The sequence below is a fragment of the Xenopus tropicalis genome, chromosome 5, assembly GCF_000004195.4.
Source record: "Xenopus tropicalis strain Nigerian chromosome 5, UCB_Xtro_10.0, whole genome shotgun sequence".
NCBI lineage: Eukaryota > Metazoa > Chordata > Amphibia > Anura > Pipidae > Xenopus > Xenopus tropicalis.
In genome coordinates, this window is record NC_030681.2 from 80241890 (window position 1) to 80269258 (window position 27369).

General features: G+C 37.2%; 1 protein-coding gene across 2 annotated transcripts in view; it reads left to right on the forward strand.

The window, feature by feature from the left end:
* The window catches only part of hace1 (HECT domain and ankyrin repeat containing E3 ubiquitin protein ligase 1), a 63672-nt gene extending 49357 nt beyond the window's left edge, over positions 1-14315 (forward strand). Inside the window, exons 21-24 of one of the 2 annotated variants that reach the window (XM_012963123.3) lie at positions 1385-1483; positions 3586-3656; positions 11506-11619; positions 13401-14315. In XM_012963123.3, coding sequence (XP_012818577.2) covers positions 1385-1483; positions 3586-3656; positions 11506-11619; positions 13401-13503 — 387 coding nt within the window. In that variant the 3' untranslated portion in view covers positions 13504-14315. 2 annotated transcript variants of the gene reach the window in all.
* Positions 14316-27369: the final 13054 nt, after the last annotated feature.

Below are 27369 nucleotides of genomic sequence, written 5' to 3' on the forward strand. Positions count from 1 at the left end.
GGATTTAATATTATACCATTTATCAGTCTTCAGATGTTTAGCTGCTGTGTACTAAGGTTGTTTGAGAAAGGATGAGTGCATGCTATCTATACGGCTTAAGGAAGTTATGACAAGTACAAGTCACATTAGGGCTCTGGCACACGGGGGAGATTAGTCGCCCGCGACAAAACTCCCTGTTCGCAGGCGACTAATCTCCCCGATTTGCCTACCCCTGCCATCCCACCGGCGAACATGTAAGTCGCCGGCGGGATGGCAGACGCGGCGGTGTGATTTCCCGAAATCGGCGAAAAAGACTCGCGAGTCTTTTTCAGCAATTTGCGCGAAATCGCGCCGCCGCGTCTGCCATCCCGCCGGCGACTTACATGTTCGCCGGTGGGATGGCAGAGGTAGGCAACTCGGGGAGATTAGTCGCCCACGAACAGGGAGTTTTGTCGCGGGCGACTAATCTCCCCCGTGTGCCAGAGCCCTTAAGAGTCATTCCCAGGACACCCTGAGTCAGGGTCTTGTGACTAAACTACTGAGCCTCTGTAGAGAAAGGCAAAGCATTGGGAGGTTGAATTCACCAGGGGGGGGGGGGGGGGGGGGGGTGGGGTAAAAGGTTTGGGCATTTCTCTTCTAAAATGTGCCAACAGAGAAATGCTACATGTGATATGACATAAGGCTAAAACCTAAAATTTTTATTAGTAAATGTTATATTAATCTAGTATCACCTTGATTTGGTTTTCTGCAATTGGAACTGAAAATAAACATAGTGCAGTTTTAAAAGAGAAAGTGATATCTGAGTTGCATTTCAGTAGTTCTTAGATAGAAAGACAAATCTGCTTTGCATTAAACTGAGCTAGCTAGTGATGCAAGCTATAACTCTCCAAACCTTTTTTTGTGGATCACTGAAATATTATGCATGTTTGTGGTGCAGCTCTAGAATATGCCTTGTAATGGGTTTTACAAAATGATAACCACGAATGCTTCTTGAAATTTGTAAAGGTGACGACAGACACAACCTTTTTGAATATTTTTCTAAATGAAATCTGTGCCAAAGAGATCTGAACCAGCCATGTGAAGCTGAAACAATAGTTTTTTATTCCCAGTTCTCCCAGCAAATTGACACACAGCATTTGGTACATGCTGGAATTCTGTGTGATCGTCACATTTAATGAAGAAGAAAATTGCCTGTAGACTCACATTATCTTCTTTTTAGATGGAATGCGCCTACATGGGGCCGCTGTATGCTCTGAAAATGTCTGTTTGTAGAACCAACCATAATATCCTGATAGACTGAAACCTCTTTCTGTTAGTTAGTGATCTCATGCAACACTATTCTTATTGCTTTGTATTTAAATATAGTTACAAGTATTTTCATAATACTATATGTTCATCTTTTCAGGAGCTGCTTCTGTCCGGCATGCCAGAAATTGATGTGAATGACTGGATGAAAAATACAGAATATACTAGTGGCTATGAAAGGGATGACCAAGTAATTCAGGTGAAAGCTTGCATCTTTGAAATTTGTTAAATGTACTTTAAAAAAAAAAAAAAAAAAAATAAATATATATATATATATATATATATATATATATATATATATATATATATATATATATATATATATATATATATATATATATATATAATTCATCCTGTGGGGAGAATGGGGGAAGGATATCAAGTAACAGCCATTCCTCAGCATAGGGTCTTTCTAACTAAAGAATCCATGGGGCAGATTTATCAATATTTGAGAACACTGTTTTCAGTGAAAAGTTGCAACTGCCAATATACATTTAGTAGTATACTAAAAAAATGTAAATATTTCAATGATTTTTTCTATAGTTTATTTAAAGTAAAAGGAAAGGTTAAAGCCGTGTAAGCTTTATCAGAAAGGTCTATGTAAATACACCCAGTTACACTCCCTATGACACTGTCCTGAGTCCTCTCTGAAAAAAAAACAAGGCAATCCTTCTGTTGTTCACACATGGGCTTTTGGTATCCTATCTTCTCTCTCAGCTCAAACCTCCCGGCCTGGGGCGAGAGACTGTGCAGCTTTCTCAGCTCTCCCCCTCCCTCCTCCCCTCCCTGCTGTAATCTGAGCCCAGAGCTACGAGCCAGCCAGAGACACAAGGGTGCAGGAGAAGGAAGTGACGTCACACCAAGCTATTATGGCAGCTGCTTTCTTTAAAACAGAGAGCTTCTAGGGCTGTTTACTCAGGTATGGTAAAGAATTCTACAAAATAAATATAGCATTCTAGCTTGCATTATCCTATGTAATCTACTGCATCAGTAGCTTTTTCTCCTTTAAACAGTCAAGATTTTCAGTCTCTATCAAAATGAATGGAACAATATAATTTTCATTTGGGTTGGACTATTTTTTTTGCAATGAAGACTATTCTGTGTGGGGGTTTTCCTTTAATATTCTAGTGTTTGAGAATAAAAAAAAACGCTGTTGCAGAAAAAAGTTGCTGATCTGCCTCTGTGTACACACATGATATTGCAGTGGGAGAATGTAGGAAGCCATGTTAGCATAGTAAACTGCAATAAACCAATATTTGTTGAAATCATGCATTGTAAGCATGTTCTTAAACCTTTGGTATGAGAGTGTCTTCCTCTAGCTTATCTAGTACCAGCATGGCAGTTGGTGCATCAATGTTCATTGGAAAGCAGTTTTGTACAAAATAGGATATGGGGACAGGAAAATTAGAATAATATTGTACCCTGGAAATTGAGATACACTGTCTAGTATATAGCCACGACTGTGAAAGAGGTAGCAATGAAAAACACTGCACATCTCTGTTTGCTGTTCTGCTTAAAGGACCAGTAAAATGAAAAAAAAAAAAATTATTTTTGACATTTAAATTTGTATCTGTTGATCAAGGCTCTTCAAATGCTTGGCTTGAGAAGTTTTCTGTCTAAAGTTTTGACCCCAGTTTATCCTTGTGTGTATAAACTACAACCACTGTATTCTACATAGGTTATCTGCTGTGTAACCATGAGCTTTTTTGCCCTGTTCAGCTTGAATAGCTGCCCCTATAGGTATACAGCACATTAGTGCAGGGTAATGGCACATATATATTTATATGCATATAAACAGGTTAATATTTCGTGGTGCTGTTCCTTTAAAAAAGGCAATGTACAATATGCTTCTCCTGTTTTTCAGCTTGCTACCTTTGTCCCAGACAGAAAGTGGTGTCGATTATACAGGTTTTAACTTTGGTAGATATGATTTCATTTCTTTTCCTCCTTGCACATTCACTCTGAAGAACCAAGGAGGTGAGATCCACTGCAAGAGGATCACGACAATAAGCAGAGTGTATTTCCAACAGAAGCTCTCACTAGCAGTCATATGTTTTATACATAAGGAATACTGCACCTCTATTTTAATCTATAAGCATATTAGAAATGACTTTACTGTACTAATATGACTAACGTTTTTATTCTGGCCATGGAATTCTGAAGTAACTTCTAATACCATCATATTTTACAGTAGCTGATAAATTAATACACTGAATAATTAAACAGTCCCAGCACCTGTGTTATCACATTTGTTTTTGATTACATTTAGCAAATAAACCGATCTTCCTTTTGTCTTTTTAGTGGTTCTGGGAAGTTGTGCAGGAGCTAACACAAGAGGAGAGAGTTCTGCTTTTACAGTTTGTAACGGGCAGGTCAGTTATGCACCTTGACAGTATTCGTATTGCATCTTTACCTGCTTTTTATTAATGCATTACAGTGGTAATACACAACTTGATATTTAGATATATCTGCATTAAACATTAATGGATATATCCTGTGAACAGCTGTTTCACTGCAGGTGTATTTTATTTCTAAAGGCCTGCATACAAGAACCACAGCTTAAAAAGCTTTATTTATTACCTACATGTTTGTGAATGCAAAGGTCTTGTTTTGTTGAAATAAATGGAAAACATTACTGCCAATCACTGTAGATCAAGCTCTAGAGAAAAATGAAAACACAATTCAAGTTCCCCGATCATTAGCTGTGGTTTTTGTTTTTAGTATTTTTTCATATAAATAGGCCTCCATTGCCTGCTTTGTAGTCGCTTTCTGCATTTGCAGTTTATTCATTACAATCTCATCTACGCCTGAGTATACCTTTAGTACCACTTCAGTGGAAAAATCAAACATTCTTTCCCCTGGCTGCAGACCATAAAATTAATTCAATGGATCTGGTAAAGCAAATACATTTATGATTGTGGCATTTATGATTCCTGAATATCTTTACGCATAACTTAGATGTCTTTGTCTGCTGCTGTATATTTACTTGACAGTAATAATGGTCTAACTTTTGGTTCCTATGCTGTTTATAAAAACAAAAATATGTTGCTAATATGGATAACTGACAAGTAATTCTCATAACTGTCGTTTCTTACTGATGCCCTCTTTTCCCCATTGTATTCCACACTTTCTAGTTCCTGGTAATAATTACATAATGGGATTATTATGTTTTAGTGCATTTTAAGTCTTCAGCAAGGAGAACACTGTAGTAGGAACACTATGGTAACCACCTTGGTAAAATTCACTGCCAAGAAAATCCTGTGTACACACAAGAAATCTAGTAATGGCCATGCTGTTTAAATAAAAGTTATTTTTACTGAAATAATGGAGTACTTATTACAAGCAGATACAAGCAAAAGCAACTGTACAAATTTGGAATATGAGGTTATATATAGGGTGCAAAGTTTGCTACAGCCCTTATCACCTATACCAATCATAAGGTAGCAATATACTGGTCACCTGTGGAAAAGCTCACTTCTTATTGGTTGCAATGGATAACTTGGATAACTCCTTGGAAAACTCTGTGCCTTTTGTTACATACTGTATGGGGAATTAAACTATAAATAGGAAATTGCTATGGGTTACTGCGCCTCTGCAAACTGTGTGCCTTTTATTACATATGGGTGATAGTTTGCTGGCTGCTGGTTTTTCCATGTAGTATATGGAATACTTGATCTATTCAGTAAATAAGAATTTGTGCAATATCTTTTAACCAAGGGCAACAGATGACCAGTAGGGTCCAAAATGCCCCAATCACCTCCCATTGGCTTTTCTTCTTTTTTTTGCTGTACGGGATAATACACGTGATTATTAAACTACAGTTTCCCTTTTATCAAAATATATATTTTTTTCTTAAGGTTATTTCTGCAGCAATGCTGCATTACATATAGTTACATAGTTACATAGGGTTGAAAAAAGTGTCCATCAAGTTCAACCCATCCAAGTAAACCCAGCACACACAACCCACACCTACCAATCTATACACTCACATACATAAACTATATATACAACCACTAATACTAACTGTAGATATTAGTATCACAATAGCCTTGGATATTCTGATTGTTCAAGAACTCGTCCAAGCCCCTCTTAAAGGCATTAACAGAATCTGCCATTACCACATCTCTAGGAAGGGCATTCCACAACCTCACTGCCCTCACCGTGAAAAACCACCTACGCTTCAAAATGCTTCAAATGGAAGCTCCGTTCCTCTAATCTAAAGGGGTGACCTCTGGTGCGCTGATTGTTTTTATGGGAAAAAAGAACATCCCCCATCTGCCTATAATCCCCTCTAATGTACTTGTACAGAGTACATGTCCCCTCGCAAGCGCCTCTTTTCCAGAGAAAACAACCCCAACCTCGACAGTCTAACCTCATAGTTTAAATCTTCCATCCCCTTAACCAGTTTAGTTGCACGTCTCTGCACTCTCTCCAGCTCATTAATATCCTTAAGGACTGGAGGCCAAAACTGCACTGCATACTCAAGGTGAGGCCTTATCAGGGACCTATAAAGAGGCAAAATTATGTTCTCATCCCTTGAGTCAATGCCCTTTTTTATACAAGACAGCACTTTATTTGCTTTAGTAGCCACAGAATGACACTGCCTGGAATTAGACAACTTGTTATCTACAAAAACCCCTAGATCCTTCTCCATTAAGGAAACCCCCAACACACTACCATTCAGTAGATAGTTTGCGTTTATATTATTTCTACCAAAATGCATAACTTTGCACTTATCAACATTGAACCTCATTTTCCAGTTTGCTGCCCAGTTTTCCAATTTTGTCAAATCGCTCTGCAAAGCGGCAACATCCTGCATGGAACTTATAGTTTTGCACAATTTTGTGTCATCAGCAAAAATAGAAACAGTACTGTCTATGCCCACCTCCAGGTCATTAATAAACAAGTTAAAAAGCAAAGGACCAAGGACTGACCCCTGCAGTACTCCACTAACCACACTGGTCCAATTAGAAAATGCTCCATTTACCACCACTCTTTGTAATCTATCCTTCAGCCAGTTCTCTGTCCAATTACAAATATTATGTTCTAGGCCAATATTCCTTAATTTGATTATTAACCTTCTGTGAGGTACTGTATCAAACGCTTTAGCAAAGTCCAAGTAGATGACATCAACTGCCATTCCAGCATCGAGGTTTCTACTCACCTCCTCATAAAAGGCGACTAAATTAGTCTGGCAAGATCTGTTACGCATAAAACCATGCTGGCACAAACTTATAGTATTGTGAACTGCAATGTATTCAAGTACCCTATCCCTTATTACCCCTTCCAAAAGTTTTCCTACTACTGATGTTAGACTAGCAGGCCTGTAGTTTTCAGGCTGAGAACGAGATCCCTTTTTAAATAACGGCACCACATTAGCAATCCGCCAGTCTCTCTGCACCATGCCATACCTCAACGAATCCTGAAAAATTAAGTGAAGAGGTTTGGCAATCACAGCGCTCAGCTCATTTAATACTCTGGGATGAATCCCATCTGTCCTGGACCTTTGTTTACCTTTACATGTTCAAGTCTCTTTTGAATTTCCTCCCGAGTGACCCATTTGTCAGTAGCTAAATTACTAGAACTAAATCTAAACACTGCCATCAATGTCAGTGATGCAAGCCCTTACAAAACTGATTTGCAATATCGACCTTTAGAATGATCATACCAAAACTGACAACCAGAAAAAAGAAACTTGGGCAAGCAGAAAATAGAATTGCATGGAATTAACTTACAGGCCACTCCCATTAAGTAATGTAATTGGTCAGATAGCAACATGCAGTTGAACAAATCTATACATGTAGAAAACATACACAAACATCCATACCTCCATATGCTCTTGTGAAGTTGCTTTATTATGAACAATGTAATGCTGACCCTTTTTTTAGTCTTGCTTTTGAAATGCCTTTAAAAAAAATTACCAGTTGCAAGGTCGCTACATCAGAGGGAGGTCTAGTATAACATATTACTTGAGTTAAAAGTGCCTGCCCATTAACACATCAGAATTACTCCTGTCTGGACTGTGACACAGCGTGACACTTAAACAAGACACTTGAGTATTGGGCTGATTAAGTGGGCTGATTGTCATCAAAGAGTGGAGAAGTAAAACACCAAGAACTAAGAAAATTAAAGGGCAGTCACCCTTCTTAGGGAACATGCAAGAGACAACTGAACAAAAAACCCTGATATGATTTTTATAGGGAGATTATTATTTGCATGTGCAATAAGCAGGGAAATTGTCTCAGCAGCTAAAATGCCACGTCTTCTCACTGTGATTTTTTTTATTTAATAAGAAAAAAAAATCATTGACTTATACAAGAGTATATTTAGTATATAGAGACTAAAAGAATAATCAGGATTTGTGACAAGTTGCAAACGCTGTTGGTAACATTATTGAAAAGGGAAAAATGTACAATATAGAGATTATGTAAGACTCCTGAAAGCATGTATGTATGGGTATATTAGATTACTTTATATACCGGTATTTTATGAAACATCTTGATTTTTTTTTTTCCTTGTACATATATTGTTCCTGTCCTGGGACTATTGATTGTTCTTAATGCAGTTCAGTTTATAACAAAAATAGACCATAAGGTCTAAAGACAAAAACATTCTCTGCACTTGCCTATTATAAATATATTAAGGACATTAAGCGACTAGAAATGCCATCTCCTTTAAACAAAACAGGGATTTTTTGTTCATATATAACACCATATTAACGTTAGCCAGCTATGTCAAAGTCATCCCTGTTCTAGCCAGTACTACACTTACTTTCATGTGATTCATTAAAGGGTACCTATTACCCACTCATAAAAAGCTTTTTAATTTAAATTATCCATACCTGGTTTAGTCATACAAGGCCTGCCCCACCTCTGTGGCTCAAGCCTTATATGATTATAGCTCAGGTAGGGCAGTTAATGACTTTCACTTTCCATTCAGCACTTAGTAGATGTCTCTGCACTCCTCATAATAAGCAAAGCTTGGATTTATATCAGTGTCCACAAAATTGTGATAAAAGCAATATTAAAATGTATATAGTGTAAGTAAAGTTTATTTTTCTCAATAATGGAAAGGGATTGGGAATTATTTCTTAGGGTTTCAGGTCCCCTTAAAGAATTCAACCATTTCATGATACATAGTTTACAGGAAATAATTGCGACTTGAAACTCCCAAATGGTTGCCCTTTTTATTAGTCATCACTGATCACCTGACTTTAGTCGGGGATGATAGGATCTACAACATTAAGCTGGCCATTGCTTTGTGTATACTGTAACAATAAAGGAAATGTGGATGTGATCACAAAATTCATACAGACAAAGACAAAAGGACCTCTGCACTTACCCATAATCAATATGCTAATTTTGACTACTTTGAGGCTTTAAAAAAAAAATTAACAGTAGTCGATGTCCTCAGCCTGCATCCTCCAAATCCCAAAATTCCCTGCCCATGTGATGTCAATAAGGAAAGGAACTTTGCAGTACAATGCATTGTGTGTTCCTGCATGCTGTCTGTAAGCTGTGGAGAAATTTGTTTTAGCCCCATCTACACTGCCAGTATTTCAAATGACGTAGAACAATAAGTGTTTTGCAGCTAGATTTTATATATAAAAACTATTCATACTTTTTGAAGGAACAGATTTCAGTGGTATATTAGGGGTTTCTGTGTTGTGTGGGACTCTAACAAATTTTGCCAAAAAATGCCCTCCTCTTTAAACACAACAGGGATTGTTTGTCCATGTAATGCAATATATTTGAAGCTGGCCAACTACGTCAAAGTCATCCACAGTCTGGCCAATCCTACACTCACTGATTCATTAAGAATTCTACTGCTTCAGTAGACAGTGGTAGCTTTATGCTCAAAATATCTTAATGTCCTGTGTATACTGATAATGGGTGAGTGCAGAGGACCTCTTTTCTTTGTATGAATTGTTTGTTCACACCCTCATTGCACCCCCATCTTACCAGTTACTGTTTAGTGGTTAGAGCAACATTCCCTTTTACCTATTTTTCAAAGGTTTCTTTCATCTGTGTTCTAGTCTCTTATGAAAGCATTGCAGTTTGTCAAGCTATATCAGAAGTTGAACCTTGATCTCAATTCTTCCAGCCAGCTTGTTTTTCTTGAAGCTACTGGACAATCTGCTGACAGTTCAGCATTCTTTATTCATGTTTCTGTATTAACCAACCCCTGGCCTTGTTTGTTGGGAATAATGCATTTTAAAATGTTTAAAGTATTAGATTTAAAAATTGACTTAGAAAGGTTAGAGATTCCATTGCTGTGTAAAGAGTATAGGAGTGACCCAGGTCATATGTGCAGCATAAGACTTTTTATTGTTAAGGTTTTTTGAAAACTTAAAGCAAGTTGTACCATTCTACTTTAGGTCTTTATCCTATATGGTACCACTATTGTTGAAATATATCAGGAACATTTATAAGTAACTCTGCAATGGGCCAATATATATTTATCCTGGAAAATCCTCCTTTTTTCAGACATAAGCAGAATGGTCATAGCATTGTGCAACCATAGCTACATTGTCCTCTAAAAAGCCAAGGCAAGTGCATTAAAAGGCAAGAATAATTTCCAAATAATATGGGATGCCTAAAGGTGGCTATACACTGATCCGCTTGTTTGGCGAAGTGGACAATATTGGGCTAATTTGATTGTTTGGCCCTAGGGCCAAAAAAACAGCGGGTATAGTGTCACATACGTAATAAATACCTTTAACAGTAACAAAATATGAAAATAAACTCTATCCATCGAGTGAGTGAGTAATATTACTCACCCACTCGACGGGTATTGGGCTTGCATGACTCTGTCCTCTAGCAGTGATTAGGTACCTCTCTTTTCTCTCTTCTACTTACTGTAACATGTCTGATGTTGCCCCGTTACACTTTGATTTCTTTACTGATAATTAGATTTTAGTTTAATATTTCGTTACTGTTATAGGTATTCGTTATGTTTGTGACACTCTATAACCACCTCTTAATCTGTAGTAGCTTGGAGTTTCAAGATGATCAGATATATGTTCTTTGCACTGTCTATCCTACTGCTTGTGTACAGAGGTTTCCTTGATATATATATATATATATATATATATATGTATATATATATATATATATATATATATATATATATATATATATATATATATATAAAGAATATGTATTAAATGCACTGCTATTTAGATATGTGTGTAAAATGTATCTAACTAGCAGTGTTTTTAATAACACCACATTCCTGATTCTATCTGCAGTAGGACATAGTGCCCTTTTGCAGCGGTTTGCTGTAGAATTATGCAGTATATTTTCATTTCCTGTTTTTATTATCTCGCTGGCTATCAAAAAGGCTATAATACAATATTTATAGAACTGTCTATAACCGCAGCAGCAGCTGTTTTTTTTTTGTTTTTTTTTTTTAGAGCAAGGTATTTCCAGTCAAATCACATATGAACTGTAGTTTATCAGTGGCCCAATAACACACCCTTCCTACAGTTGCAGATTATGCATTTAAAGTGGACCTGTCACCCAGACATAAAAAGCTGTATAATAAAAGTCCTTTTCAAATTAAACATGAAACCCAAAAATAATTTTTTTATTACCACATCTATACCCATTATAAAAGCATTTTAAAATCCCAGCTGTCAATCATATATTGCCTGCCCCGCCTCTATGCCTTAGGCATAGAGGCAGGGCAGACACTTACTTTCACTTTCAATTCAGAACTTCTTAGATGTTGCTGCTCTCCTCACATTCCCCCTCCCTCCTCACCATGTAATTGTGTAATCAGTGCATGGATATGGGCATCAGGTCCCTCCACACTGGCACAGAAACAAGATTTTGGCAGGATGCAATGCCTGCTTTGATAACAGTGTCCACAAAATGGCCCCCGCCTGCTTACTGCTATTGTGAATTCCAAGGCTGAAGAAAATAAGATTAAAATAATTTATATAGTGTAAGTAAAGTTTATTTTGCTTGACAAACACAATAGAAAACAATTTGAAATTATTTCTTAAGGTGACAGGTCCGCTTTAAGTAGGCTTCTAATATGTAGAATCACTTGTGAGGTATAATTCATCACATTTCAGTTTATTGATCTTGCGCAATAAGTTTTTCAATAATCATTTTGTATGTTCTACTTCACACAAGACTAACAATATTAAGTCGGTGTTGCTTTATGCGTTATGTACATTGCTATTTACCTTGGAATTTATTAATTTCATTGCAGTTCCCGTGTACCTCATGGTGGCTTTGCATATATCATGGGTGGAAGTGGGCTACAAAATTTCACCATAGCAGCAGTAGCATATACACCAAATCTGTTGCCAACGTCAAGCACATGGTAGGTATAGATATGAACAGAAAGTACCAGCCGGATTTATATATATATATATATATATATATATAATATATTATAAAAAGTCCTCACGACAGCACTTCATTCCAAAATGCTAGTAGATAGCCGCCCTTGTGCACAGAATACAAAATAAAACACAGCCAGCACCATAGTTCAAAACAATCTTAATTGTATTGCAGGCTGTATATGCACATGTAAATATACTTTTTTGATTTTGTTGCAGTGTTGCTGGTCTTTTTTGTATGATATATATATATATATATATATATATATATATATAGATATAGATATAGATATAGATATAGATATAGATATAGATATAGATATAGATATAGATATAGATATAGATATATATATAGATATATATATAGATATATATATAGATATATATAGATAGATATATAGATATATATAGATATATATATATATAGATATATATATATATATATATATATATATATATAAAAATGTAAACTCTCCAGTGGAGAAATAAAAGTCAGCAGGGAACTTACAATTTTATGCCCAATTCCAAGTACATGGATCTTGGTGTGGATTGGCAAGCCACCATACATCTACTGAAAGTTGTGCAAAATAATATTATAGCTACTTTAGGCTTAAGATATTTTGGTTTTCAGTATAGCCATCAATGAGGCATTACCATTTAACCCATTTCATAATCAATTCAGTTGAGTAGTGTTCTGTTAGTTAAGCTCTGGAGCTACCAAGTGGGCGTCATTTATAAACACTGGGAAAATATGCACATGGGCAGTAACCCATAGTAACCAATTAGTGATTGATTTTTTTAGCCAGCTGAGGGTTGAACAATGAAAGCAAGCTTTTAATTGGTTGCCATGTGTTACTGCCCATGTGCAAATATGCCCAGTGTTTATAAATGAGCCCTAGTGATCCCCATATCACAGAGCTAATGCCATTCCATTCAAATGAATGATAAGAGACTTCATGCAGATTTTCTTTTGGAGAATCTTTTGGAGGTTTTTGGAGAATCCTTCCACAGAGGCTTTCCCTATGGCATCTCTAATAAAGAAATATGAGTGCTAGACAATGTTTACAATAAGAGACTTTATAAAAAAAAATGTTATTAACAAATAGAAAATAAACATGTTATTAAATGTAAAATTATTTTGCTTTCACTTTTATTTTTTATTCTGATATTTAAACACCAATCATTCTGTACAGAATGTCCTCTCAATCCTGATGTTCATCTGTGCATTAAATTTTTGGCTGACAGATTGTTTTGCAATAATCATTTGAGGTATCTCTACCCCAGATTTCATAGTACGCAATGCTCATTTACATTCTTTCCATGTTAACATAAGTAGTGAAAATGTGTGCCTCTGTGCGACCAAATTTGCCTTTGTGCAGATTTAATATGGGTTTTACAAATGCGGAAACTGTTTAGCAACCACTTCCGACAGTAAAAGAAATATTGTGAATTTTATTTGCGCAGTTTATTTAATAAAAGGTCTTAATGAAAAAGTTAAGTTTGCCCAAACACATAACACCACCTTCAAGCATGCCTTAACAAGTTGCAATGCACAATTAAAATTTGCAATGCAATAATGAATATTACATTGCGAAATGCAAATCTTTTCTATTTGTGCACATTTTTTTTATGTTTAGGACTTACATTCCCCCAGTAATGTTGTATTTTAGTGCTTTTAGCATCCCAAACTTGACCTCAGAAGCTCCATTTTAGTGAGGTTTCCTGTTTAACGCTGTTGTGCTTTTTAATTCTGTTTTTCCAGCATCAACATGCTAAAATTGCCTGAGTACCCAAGTAAAGAAATCCTTAAAGACAGGCTTCTGGTGGCATTGCACTGTGGAAGCTACGGTTACACAATGGCATAATGAAGAAAGTAAAACTCATCTGACTACTGATGCGCAATTCAGACTGGCAGAACCAATTTAGAAAACTGTCAAGAGAAAAACAAGCTAGATATTGCCCACAGGCAGGGCTGACTTTCAAAAGATGTGTAAAGTATCTTTTTTTCCCTAGATTATCTGTTGCTTATGGGGATGTGTAATTCTGTTTTTATTTAAATACTGGCAAAATCAATGAGTTATCAGTGGTTTCTTTTTTTAAATGAGAGATCTAATTTCCAAATTGCCTTGTTTTCAAATTGTTTTAAATTTGATTTGTGGTTTCTTTTATATGCCAAAATGAACACTTGTGTATTTTTATTTTTATTATGAAGATGTTAGCGGTATGATTGTGGTGCGGGCAATGTAAGTGTTGTGGAAAAAGACGGCATATTACTTTGCCTGTCCTTATATTTTTGCAATTTTAATGGAGTTGTGTTGAAAAATGAATACAGTATATTCTAATCTGGCCACAAAGCTGACTACAATATACCCTGTATTTTAGTTTGCACACTTTGTATTGTTCTATATCTGACAATGGTTTTGTTTTTGTGCCTTTTTTAATAATTTTGTTGTATAGTTGGCCATGATAATGAGGCAGTTATGTTAATATATATTTTATCCTTGCAAAATGTCCTTTTTATTCTGTATATTTATGTTTATTTTGTGAAACTGACCTTTCTTGTGCAAGAAATCTGAAATGTATTTTTGTACAAGGACGTTTGCAGAAATGTATACAACATTTTATAAATGGTCTTTAATACATTGACACAATAAATACAAATCTTTTTTGCTTTGCATTCTTAATACAACATTAATGATCTGCACCAGCAGTAACGATCACAAATCATATGAAACAGCCCTGTCAGCAGCCATGAAGGCTTTTTAATTGAAAAGATAAGAGTAGCAAGACCAAGCTGGAGTCAGGATAAATTGAGAGGATAATTAGCGTGTGCACATTACTTTGGAGTGGTCTTTATGGATCTTTTGATGAATAAACAAGACTGTATACAGCCCGATTTTATTTTGCTCCAATTCAAAGCATGTTAAGGACACTCATAAAACAGCTTTGTATTTATAGCATATGTTAAATGTGTGGCTTTTGCTTGTTCCACTTTCATGCCCTGAAAGCTTTAGCTTTAAGAAGAATTTAAAGCTAGGATCATCCCACAAATCATTTGGAATAGCGAGGAGCGAGCTACAATGAGCTGATCGTTCTATTAGCTGGGGTCTCCAACCCTCTGTGCTGTTTTTCTAGTGGAGTTCCAACTGATAAATTAGTGTGAGCTATCGTACATACTGACCAAAGCTTATCAAGCCAGCCTTTATGGGCATGGTCAGCTCCCCTGCAGCACTAAGAAAAATTGTTATTCGAAAACAAGTTCTCTGCAAACAAATGAATGGTTATAGAAACAGATTTTCTAGGCAATTAAAGGAAAGTTTGATCAACAAACCCTCATATCTTTTTGAAAAATACATGCACGGAATGACAAATGAAACTGAAGAAGCTGCTTGGATGAGTAGTGAAACATCTTCAATGATTACTTAGCAAGTTCAGTAGCTTTAGATTTGCTTACACTAGATAGATATATGTGATATTTCCAAACAGACCAGAAAATTATTTTTATATCAGTTTATTGCTGCTGCTTGTTTTTTTTTTATTGTCACTCCTGATGCAAAAAAAAACTGCCTGCTCAGCATCTCATTAGCTCCCTGAAGTTAATTCACTATTTATTATTTATATTGTTTTGGCGTTATATCCCAGCGAGTCACAGCGTTGGTGCATAACGCGGTGGCGTCATCATGCTACGTGCCAACGCGGTGACTCGCTGGGGAAGAACACCAACACAGGTACTAACGGGTGTTCATAGAGTTAGTGGTTTATTTGTGCATTTGTTTGCAGACCACAAAAATGTTGGAAACGCCAGCTTACATAGGGGTGCGCTGATAGATGGACAGCTACTAGCTAGGAAACAAAGGACCTAAAAATAACAGTTTTGGTGAGCACTGTAGTAATACTTTGCCCAATTCCAAAGTAGCCCCAGCCTGTTTTGTTGTTTAACCACTGAAATCAGCTGCAGTAAAGATTCTCCCTTTGGTGTTGCATTTAGCAACAGAGACTGTGCAAATACCTTATTACGGGGGGGAAGGGGGTGCGCGCAACGAATGCCAGTGGTCCCCAAACTACGGCCCGCGGGCGCTGCTAAATAACTTTGCTGCAGCTGGCTGTTTCTCCCTGGAGACTGGCATAATGGTGATGGCATTCTTCCTCTGAATAATTTTGTTGTATCATTTCTCAGCCACTGGGGACCATGTGTTTGCGCCAAACAATGAACCATTGCTCCTCAATCCCTTTTGAACTCCAAGGGATTACTCACTTATGCCCAAACTCGGATCCTGCCTAGCAAGTACCTGTGTCGGTATTCCAGTAGGTCTTATTACAAATGGAGGAATCATTCTGCCAAGTTTCGCCCTACTAAGCTTCACAACGCTATTAAACAAAAAATATGGCTCCCAGGGTGCCCATTATTAGTATGGCAGCTTCCTTACCCTTCCCAAACTTGCTTTTGTCTGCTGCTGGAGCATTTTTCTTTCCCTGAAGTTATCAGCAGTGCTCTTTAAGGCAAGGGGTGGGGGGTAAAGGGACCTCCATCCACTGTTCCCTAATTTGCAGCTGCCAACATGATATATTTATGAAGAGTTCACAGGGGGTCACGTTGAGTGTCCTTTTATTATTTATTTGATTATTGAAACTTAGCAGTAGCTGCTGCATTTCCCATCCTAGGCTTATACTTGAGTCATTAAGTTTTTCCAGTTTTCTTTGGTAAAATTAGGTACCTCGGCTTATATTTGTATCGGCTTATACTCAAGTATATACGGTAAGTTGTAGACACAGTATGCTGGTTAACTTAAAGAATTTATTTTATGCTTTTGTAAATCAAGACGTCATCCCACAATTTCCAGGTTTTGTAGTTTTTTTTTTTAGATTTTTTTTTAAAGCTTTTACTTGCTGGAAGAATATGCATAAGAATAGTTTTTAGTTCACAGGTATGTATTTGGGTAATAGTATTTGGGTATTGAAACTTAAAGGATACCTTCAATTAGTTTAAATATTTGTGCCCAATCGGCTATTGAAGCAATCAAAAGCAAATGCAATTTAGATTAGCAAATGCAGAGCATTTGGTATCTAGGAATCAATTTGACTCCCAAAATCAGTTAACTTTAGAAAGAAAACTATAGCAAGTTATGTAATGACATTAAAGGAGAAGGAAAGGTAAAACTTAAGTAAGTTTATCAGAAAGGTCTATGTAAATACAGACATAAGCACTCACAGAAATGCTGCACTGAGTCCTCTATCAAAAGAAACACAGGATTTCTTGTCTTCTTTTGTGTAAACATGTTCTTTAGGTATCTGACTTCCTCTCTCGGAAAAAAAAATCTTTCATTCCTGGGGCCAGAGTCTGCCCAGTTCTCTTCTCTCCTCTCCCACAAGAATGCTAAGAACTCCCTCCTCCTCCCCCCTTAGGAATGTGTGATCTGAGCTATAACCGCTAGAGCTGTAGCAGGAAGCTATTTAAAATGGCAGCTGCTGTTTTAAGAAGCTTCTAGGACTGTTTTCTCTGGTATGGCAATGCTTTCTGCAGAATAAATATATTGTTCTAGGTCACACTAATGTGGTGAATCTGTTGGCAGTAAAATGCCAAAATGACTTTCCTTCTCCTTTAAAACGGAATTATCTGATTGGAAACCTATGTATATTTCATGGCTGGGAAGGCTAAATGCAATTAAAATGTTCATTTTACCCAAAATCTTACATATACTTAGAACCATTTATAGTGTAATCAACACATCATACTTTACACAATTACAGAATCATGTAATGAACTTTATTTGGCAAAATATAAGGCCCAGAACTCCTCAGAGATGTTTAAACCCCAGAAAAGAGGGGAAGTGGCATGTCCGAACTTCTTTTACTTTTATAAAGCAAACACTCTGGAGCAAACATCAAACTGGCAGCTCCCTGAAGTTTGTTTGGCATGGAAGCTGCTGAAAGGCCTGATTTTAGCATCAAAACAGACAAATTAGCTCTCCTGAGTAAAGTGCTGTCTGTGCAAGGACACTTGTATGCTTCTTTTGTTCTGTTGCTATATACCTATGATCAAAATGGCAAAATGAGTTGCCACTACTCATGGTTTCAAGTGTTTATGTGATTTAGCCTATGCACAGGGGGAGTCCTGTTTCAGATATTGCAGTGTGTAACCCTTTTTAATCATGTACCTAATAATAAGACCATACCCATCTGTGACTTGGCCGCAACAAGGCCGACAAGGCTTCTTATGAGAGGATTATAACAGTAAAGGTGGGCTACTGGATGTGATAATGAAAAAATATCCTACAGATACAGTAATCATATGACAGAATGAACAAGTCAGAAGCTAGAGAAAAAGCAAGAGAAAAATATTTTTTTTTAGGTAATGGCACATTACCTAAAAATTTTTTTTGCTACGTGGGGCTAAACATGCACAGTGTTTGCCATTAGCCTTAAATGGGTTGTTCAACTTTTATTAACTTTTAATATGTTGAAACAACTTTTCAGCTAGGCGACAGTTTTGTAATTGTCACCTTTCCCAGGTCCAAGCCATGACAAATTGATACCTGCCTAATTGTTTCCTACTATCATCTTCTCTTTTGTGTAACCACCAGATTTCTCACAGTGGGGCTACATCTTAACCTGTTTCCCTACTATCTTTTCAGTGTGGGCAGGAAAAGTGGAGGCAGTACTGAAATTTGAAAGAAAAGGAAAAGCAATGGAGGACGTAATCATAGCTTCTGGGATGAGATGAAGTTTAATGTAAAGCTTAAACTTCTGTGTGGGTTTTCTTGTCCTTTAACAAATGGTGTATTTCTAAAATTTCCTGGACAGGAGCCCTACATTTGTTAAACGACTATGATAACATGCACAAGCAATAGCAGTGAGATAAAATAGCGATTTTTCAGGCTCAGGAATATGATGTTAAAGTAAATTTCATGGAGAACAGAATCCAATTAAATGAAATGGATCTAAAAGCAATGGATAAGGATGTGTAGGCTATTTCAGCGACTTTGATAGTGGATATTCAAGTACTTTAGTGGCTTTTTTGCATGACAGACATAATTAAAAGAAAGCTTGAAAACCCTTTGATTTTCCTAATAATCAGCCAGTTTCGCAATTTTCTTTTTTATGTCACTGAACACAATTGTGACCCCCTATTACAGTTCACAAACCTTTTTATTTCTATCTAATGAGCGTAGCCAATTTACTTTTGTATCCTCTTGAAATAATAAGTGCAATTGTTTATTTTCAGTTAGTAAGAGTAGAAATTGATTTACTATATATACTCAAGCTGAGGTGTGCTAAAATTCAGGTTTACTTTGAACATATGTTTTAAATGGCTCTGTTTAGAAATAAATGTTGTATGTATTTATTGGGTTGCATTAATTTAACCCTTTCACTGCCAGCCGTTTTGGACAAAGCGGAACTTCTACTGCCAGACAGTTTTTGAACATTTTTTCACTTTAGGGGCCTTTCCTCGGGCGGACTTTTAGTTTACCCAGGAAAACAATATATCTTTTTTTTCAGGACAAACTAAGCTTTCAAAATATGGTAGAACAAGATATAGGCTTCTAAATGTCTCCAAAATTAAAAAAAATCTAATTTTCCATAATATAAACACACATACCAGAAACAAAAATTATTTTATGCACACAAATACAACTGATTTGGAAAGTCCATGTCTCCTGAACGCGCCAATACCAACTATATATAGTTTTATGGAGATTTCTCACTTGTATAGGTCAAAAACTCCCAGCAGTACACTACCAAAATTTCAAAGCACTGCTCCCACATAGCATTAGGTACCAAGATAAAACACCCTGAATTTGAATGCCTGGGGTACACTGAGCAGTTTGATGCCCAATATGTATAGGTTTACCTAAATATGTTGCATGAAGGGGCCCCAATGGGAACATATGATGTGTCATTTCAGAAAATCAACACATTTACATCCTTTATGTGGGATAATGCTACAAAAAAGTATGCTCACCCCAGAAAGCTATATATTTTTGGAAAGTACACATTCACTCGAATCTATAATGGGTACACATTTCCTTTTACTTCAAAGTACCAAGCTGCAAAGTGTTCCTAAGTTTGCCGATTTTTATGATATTTCAGAAAATCGCCTAAAAATGTTGCAGTTTGCCGCATTAATCTCACACAATTTCTTGCGTACAAAGGCAAATCACCCCATATAGGAACACCTAAGGTCTTCTGAACAATTTGATGCCCAATATGCACAGATATACCAAAGTCTGTGGTATGTACTGACCCCAAAATGAAAATAGCGCATATGGATTTCTCGCCTGCCAACTCAGCTTTTGCATATAGAGCCCCCTGCCAGCGTATTATGTGCTGTAACGCCCCCAAACAATACAGAAAAACCCAGAAAACCACATATTTTTGGAAAGTACATATTCTGACAAATCCAACATGGGTAAAGAGTTCTTTCTACACAAAAGTACCAATCTGCAAAGCTTTCCTAAAGGTAGTGGTTTTATGACATTTCAGAAAATCGCCTAAAAATGTTGCAGTTTGCCGCATTTATCTTACACAATTTCTAGCGTACAATGGCAAATCACCCCAAATAGGAACACTAGAGGTCTACTGAACAGTTTGATGCCCAATATGCATAGATATACCAAAGTCTGCAGTATGTACTGACCCCAAAATGAAAATAGCGAATATGGATTTCTCGCCTGCCAACAGAGTCCCCTGTCAGCGTATTATGTGCTGTAACACCCCCTAACTATACAGAGACCCCCAGAAAACCATATATTTTTGAAAAGTACACTTTCTGATGAATTCAAAATAGGTAAAGTTATTTTTGTACACCAAAGTTACACATGGCAAAGCTATGCTAAAAACAGATCAGGAACACTTATACAAGGATAAAAATTCAATAAAACCACAAAAATTGTGCAAATCAGTGAAACAACAAAATAAGTCACACAACAGTGTAATTAGTGGTCAGAATATCTGATCCAATAGTCACGCTGTCAAAATAAACAGTTTTTAGGGAAAATAAACTAAAAACGAGTGGTAAAATGGAAAAAAAAAGTTTGTGTATAAACGTGTACACATATGTAAAAATAGTGTGACAGTATGTAAGTGTGTATATGAGTGTATATAAGTGTATGTGAGTGTGCAAAATGAAAAAAAAAAAGTGCTAAATTGTGTGCTGTATGTAGGTATAAATGTATGTAAGTGACTGTAAGTGTGTAAATGCAAAAAATAAAAACACAATTACCTGTTCAGAAGCAGGGATCGCATGGCTGGTCATCCTGCTGCAGTCCTGGTGAGTGGGCTGGCTCTTGGGGGGGAAACAAGAAATCGGGGAGCAAGCAGCAGACGCGATGCGATCACGTCTGCTGCTTGCGGGGGCGGCCCTGCGACGCGATCGTCGCTTGTTGCCCAGGGGGCTGTCATTTCCAAAAACTTTCTGCAGAAGCGGCACATGCCACTTCTGCAGAGAGAATCTTTATCTGATAAAAGACGTATGGCGTATAGCCTTTTCCTGCAACGACGTACACCGTACGTCGTTGGCAGTTAAAGGGTTAAGAGAAAGAATCTCCTAATAAATATCAGATAGGTATACACACACACACATATATATATATAGTAAGCACAAACAAACCGCACTCACTCAAGCCGTCACGTTGAATTAAACGTGAGTCCTGTGAGTGCGGTTTGTTTGTGCTTACTTATTATGTTATGTTAACCATGCACCCAGGCACTACCTGGAGTTTTCTGTGTGCACCATTCCTGGACTTTTAATATATATATAAGTAGTTCAAAGGATGTTTATGCATAGGCCCTGTGAGTACGGCTCCTTTGAACTACTGGATTCCTGCTTGGTATGGTTCTGCACCCAGGCACTTTGTTTACTTATATGAGAGTGCCTACTTTACATGTGACTATATATATATATATATATATATATATATATATATGACTAAGTAAGAGACATACTCATGTTACATGTCATAGGTTGTCCCCTTGTAAAGAATTATTTGTTAATATGTTATGGAAGTAACTGAGCAGGGATAGTGCCTGGTCTCCCACTGTAACTATATTGATAGCATGTCCAAAATAAAACAATCCTCTCTGTCAGTGAAAATTCAGCATATCTAATCTAGCAGTAATTTAGGAGAGGGAGGGCCAGAAATGTGTTATACAAATTTGGAAGTTGCCAATATATTTTTGGATTCTCAATTAGAACCATGTACATATAGACCTGGTACTATTTAAGCATAGTGCACCTTCTACAAGATCTAAAGTTGGCGGGTACATTTTTTCAGCTACGCAATTTCTACTCAAGAGTTAATGACATACAAACAGCTTTTTACAATGGCTGCTATATCAGCCTCAGGACTGAAAATGTGGGGATGGCATTTTTTCAAATTGTGCTTTTTTTCAAGGCTACAGTGGGCTAAAAATAATAATCTGAAAAGCTTTAGGAAGTTAGACTGCTCACTCCCATAGTAACAAAGCCTCAATCCATTTAGCATAACTAGTTAAACAACTACTTAGGAACAGCCTGAAAACCTCAACAACTTAGATGAGCATTGTCCTGCTATTACTCTTACCTTTTTGAATTTAGTGACAAATGAACCAAAGCCAGGATACAAAGCACATTTCGTAGCTGTATTAAAGTTGAAATAGCTGTCAAACAGCTGACACAGCTGACCATAACAGGATAACCCATGCCAATAGGCTAACAGCTTATTACAGGTGTTTTAAAAAAAAAAAAAAAAAAAAACTCCTACCCTCCCCCTGACCCACTTCTTTAATAGATATATGTTATATTAGAACTATTAAAAGCTAGTTAGTACTTGCCCTTCACCTACACCTTCTCCTTCTATCTATTATGTATCATAACCAGCAGGTTGTGTGGGTGACTATCCAACTTTAGACAAAAACTGATGTCTCAGTAACCTAAATGAGATTTAAAATGCTGGTCAATGCAGGCATTTACTCTTGATACCGTAAATGCTTTTGATCAGTTACACTGAAAATACGATACAACCTGTCCAAGCAATACTATCCCTTTATAACAATCTTTCAGTGAGGGTGTTTGTAAGGCTTTGGCCTTTTTCTGTGTTCAGCATGACTTAGTGGCTTTAGCATGCTGCGGAGGCACTTGTCAAGTTCTAAATAAACTTTCTTATTGGTCATGTTTCTTAGTGCTGCTTGCTTTGACTTCTACTTCCTAGTCCTAATGGCCTCACTGTCCTGAGAGTACAAGTTACGGAGGCCCATCTCCTGCTCATGAACCTGAACCTTCCCCATTCTATATTAGCAACCCTCATGCATGTAGGTTTTTTTAGCAATCAGTGCCTATTTCAGTTTTAGCTCCATTTATTTCACTTTACTTCTGAATGTGCCAAGGGGGGCCATATAATATCCTTGTTGGCGGATTAGCATGGGCATGGGAAAATAAAAGTCTTCTGCATAATGCCAGCACCGTCTTGGAGTTGTTGTCTATAACAAAACTCTGAAGTAACTCAGTACATCGCTGTGAGGCTAGAATTGATATATACCTTTACATGCAACAAAAGTGTTGTAGCCAGAGACATACTGTACCAAAATATTACATACATATTCTGTAATGCGGAAACAAATACTAGCCCCTCAATAACATCTCAAACTTAAGTCAAATTGCTTGCAAAGATTGAAGAACCGCTCTCAAAACCTCTATTATAATTTTCTTTTAAAATAGTGTCAGCAGCCAAGATTTCCTAGTATGCTCATGAGACTTAGGCTTTTGCCAGCCCTGGTATTTTTTAAGAAAACAGTTTTGCCTCATTGATCTTGGCAACAATACCTTTGGAGGGATCCCCTTAACTAGTATATTGCTATATGCACTTTAAGACAAATGGGTAAATGTAATAAAAGGTGCAAAGTTTGCTACTGCTATAATCATCTAAGGAACAAACTACCAGCTAGCATTTACTGGTCACCTAAATAAAAGCAAACAGCTTATTGGTTGCTATGGGTTACTGCACCTGGGCAAACATAGTCCCTCTTATTATATATGGGAGTTAATGTTTACATATATAAGCACTCTGCAATATATTATGTTTTAGTGCAGGGTTCTTAAGTCAAATCTGGCGGATGTGATCTTTGCAGACCAGTATGTCTTATTTAAAACTACATTTTACAATGTTACCTAAAACAGTCAGTTTTGAGGAACACCTGCTGGCTAATATATTTTAGCTATCCCAGGCCTGTTGAGAAGCAATAACTTCATATAGTTTGCAATTTAGATTGATTAATCTTTCCCTTTAGTGGCACTACAAACTTGGGTGGTTGTTTTATCATCTTGAAATGTCTAGGGATAAAAACAGATGTGTTGTTGCATCATAGATCATGAGTACTCATTAACTTTTATTATCATATATATAAAACCTTAGGCTTTAAAGTATTCTTTCAGTAAATGGAAAGATATTGTGCATCTAAAGTGGCAAAACTGTTAGAAAAAAAAAAAAAAAAATATATATATATATATAATATGGGAATGTGTGATTAGCAAGAACTGACTATTCTGCATGACTAACACAGTACCATTATGCAAAGATTGTAATGGTTGTCTGCATAAATGTGTTCTTCCTTGATTTTAACACAAATCAAGCTGTGTTTATATTCAAGGGCAACCACATTAAAACACTTTGTCTGTGTGACGGAAATTGTTTAAGAATATCACTGGTGATGTTCCATAGGGCTTATTTGTTTATGGTTGCGGCCAAAGGGTGATGCAATATTTATTGTGGGTGCATTGGTTTGCACTGAGGGGAAGACAGTGCTGAGTGCAGTGGATGGAAGCAGAAGGGCAAATAAACCAGAATCAGGCAGAAGGCCAGGGCTGGCAGAGTTCAAGCAAAGGCAAGAAAAAAGTAAAGGCTGGCAGAGTTCAAGCAAAGTCAAAGGCAGGGGGAAGGTCAGGGTTGTCAGAGTTCAAATGTCAGATTTCTTCCAGTAACTGTGCGGTTAAGTGACTGACTGATGTCAAGTTTCTGCCAGCAATGGTGGGGTTAAGTTACTGACTGCTGCTGGCTAATTGAGGTGATAAAAAGCTGTGCCTGTTATTGGACTTTAACTCTCTCTTAGGGCTCAGGCACACGGGGAGATTAGTCGCCAGCGACAAATCTCCCTGTTCGCGGGCGACTAATCTCCCCGAAATGCCATCCCACCGGCGAAAATGTAAATCGCCGTTGGGATGGCATACGCGGTGGCGCAGTTTCAGTGAAATCGCGGAAGTTGCCTTGAGAGGAAACTTGGTTACACCAAGGACACAATCCTTACTGCAGTGGGACAACAGATTGGTGAGCTGTGTCTCTCAACAGCTTTCTGCTGCTTTCCCCTGCTAGTGCTACTTAATAGGTCTGCATTTTAGAAAGCTTAATTACCTTCCCAACTCAATATCTTGTCTGGGGTCTTAGCTCTCTCCTGCACTGCCATAGTTCTATTCCCCTCTGCACCTAGCCACTAGAATCCAGTTCAGCTCTCTGACTCAGAACATAACATCAAGTGAAGTCAAAGGCAGGGGGAAGGTCAGGGCTGGCGGAGATCAAGTGAAGTCAGGTCAGGGCTGGTGGAGATCAAGTGAAGTCAGGTCAGGGCTGGCTGAGATCAAGTGAAGTCAAAGGCAGGGGAGTTCAAGCAAACCAGGAAAGGTCATAACAGTTATTCAATCAGAAGACTTCAAAAAACACAGGAGTGGGAGCTGGTTTTATAACCGAGCAAAGACTGTTTTGTTCAGCATCCTAATAAGGCTATGAAATTGCTGCCAAACATGCTCTGTGTGTGTGTTTTGGCCAACCAGCCCCTTGGACTTTTTGCTGAGCACAGCGCATTCTTCTTCCTCTCCTCCAGGCATCCTCTTAGGTTTGGACAGGCATGTGTGCGGTGCAGAATTTTCCCTGAGATTTTTGTAGTCCTCCCTTCAGGTTTGCCAAAGGTGAGCCTAGGAGATTGAAGAAGATGTTGTTGTGTCACTTTGGAGGCAGCACCCTGGGCTTGTGTGTTTGTTGAAGAAGAGTACCATCCTGGGGTAACCTGTAAGCAACTAAAATCACTTGGGAGTTTAATTAGGTATAAAGTTTTACATGTGTTTGTAGGAAAGTGTTTTTCCAAGAATGCAGGACTCAACATGTGTATTAGACTTAATTTTAATTACATTTATATAGACAGAAACAAGAGGTCCTCTGCACTCACCCATTATCAATGTATATAGGAGAATAATTTGCTACCTTGTGGAGATTTGCTTGTGTTATATCTTTATTATATACAATATACAATATTTTATATATAATTTGTGATTTTATGTTGCATAGGGGCCCATTTACTTACTCACGAACCGGCCGAATGCGTCTGATTGCGTTTTTTTCGTAATGATCGGTATTTGGCGATTTTTTCGGAAAATTATCGCGACTTTTTCGTTGCCATCCGAATGTTGCGTAAAATCTGCCGATTTTTTCGTAGTGTTAAAACTTGCGCGAAAAGTCGCACCTTTTTCGTAGCCATTCTGAAAGTTGCGCAAAATGTTGAGATTTTTTCGTAGCGTTCGGATTCATTCAAACTTCAGTATGGTGACTTTTCTTGGGCCAGGTTGGAGCTGCAGGGTGCCATTGAGTCCTATGGGAGGCTTCCAAAATCATGCTAAGTCTGAAAGTTTCGCCTGCCGCTTACAAGTGCTCAATACGAAAAAGTCGCAACAAGATACGAGCGAATCGTAATGGCTACGAAAAACTCGCGTTTTTTTCGCGAAAATCGTATTGGTAACGAAAAAGTCGCAACAATTTCCGAAAAGTCGTAAAGGCGCCGAAAAAAATCGCAAAAAATACGAAAAAGACGCAAAATGTTCGTTTTCCAATCAGAATTTTTCCAATTCGGATTCGAATTCGTGTCTTAGTAAATCAGCCCCATAGTGTACATGTTAAATACAATCAGGATATAACAGATGCAAGCTTCAAATACATCCTTTTTAGCACACAGTTGCTAAGGGGCATATTTATTATGCTGTGTAAAAAATGTCGAGAAAATTCGCCACACATCGCCAGGGTTTGCTGTGTAAAAAACGGCATAAAATCGGAGTAATTTATTACACATTTTTTCTCCCGCCAGAACTTACGTAAAATAACAGCGTAAAATCTGGCGTTCGTAAGGCATTCTTCTCCGTTTATTTTACACAGCTTTTTACACCATTTTTTCGGCGAATTCATTTTACACGGCTTAATAAATATGCCCCTAGGTCTCCTCTCCTTTGACCAAGGGTAGTTGGAAATTCAACCCCTTTTGTCCCAACTTCCCCCCATTTTCCCAACTTCCATTGTCCAGCCTGCCTCAGGAATCCATGGCCAACTCCCTAAAATTAACTTAATGGTCATTGGCCAATCAGAACTTGACACATGGACCTATGGTTAATCTCTAGGTTAATAGAATAGGTTAAGTTTTAGTTAGTGTGTTCATGGAGTGAGGACACAGATGCCTGACTCAATGGAAGGATGAGTATAAGGGAGTCAGTGGAATTATATGTAACATATCCACGCGCTATTAGCTTTGTAAATATCTCTATATATTTTATTTAGAATCAATGTTGTTTTGCATATTTGTTATTGCTGTAGATATGTCAATAGTTTTTGTTAATAAATGTATATTTTGATTAAACTAACTCTTTTATTAAAGAACCCTTATAACCAGGAATGTTCACGTACATTTGTATATATGAATAAATATACATATTTACATAAATATATCCT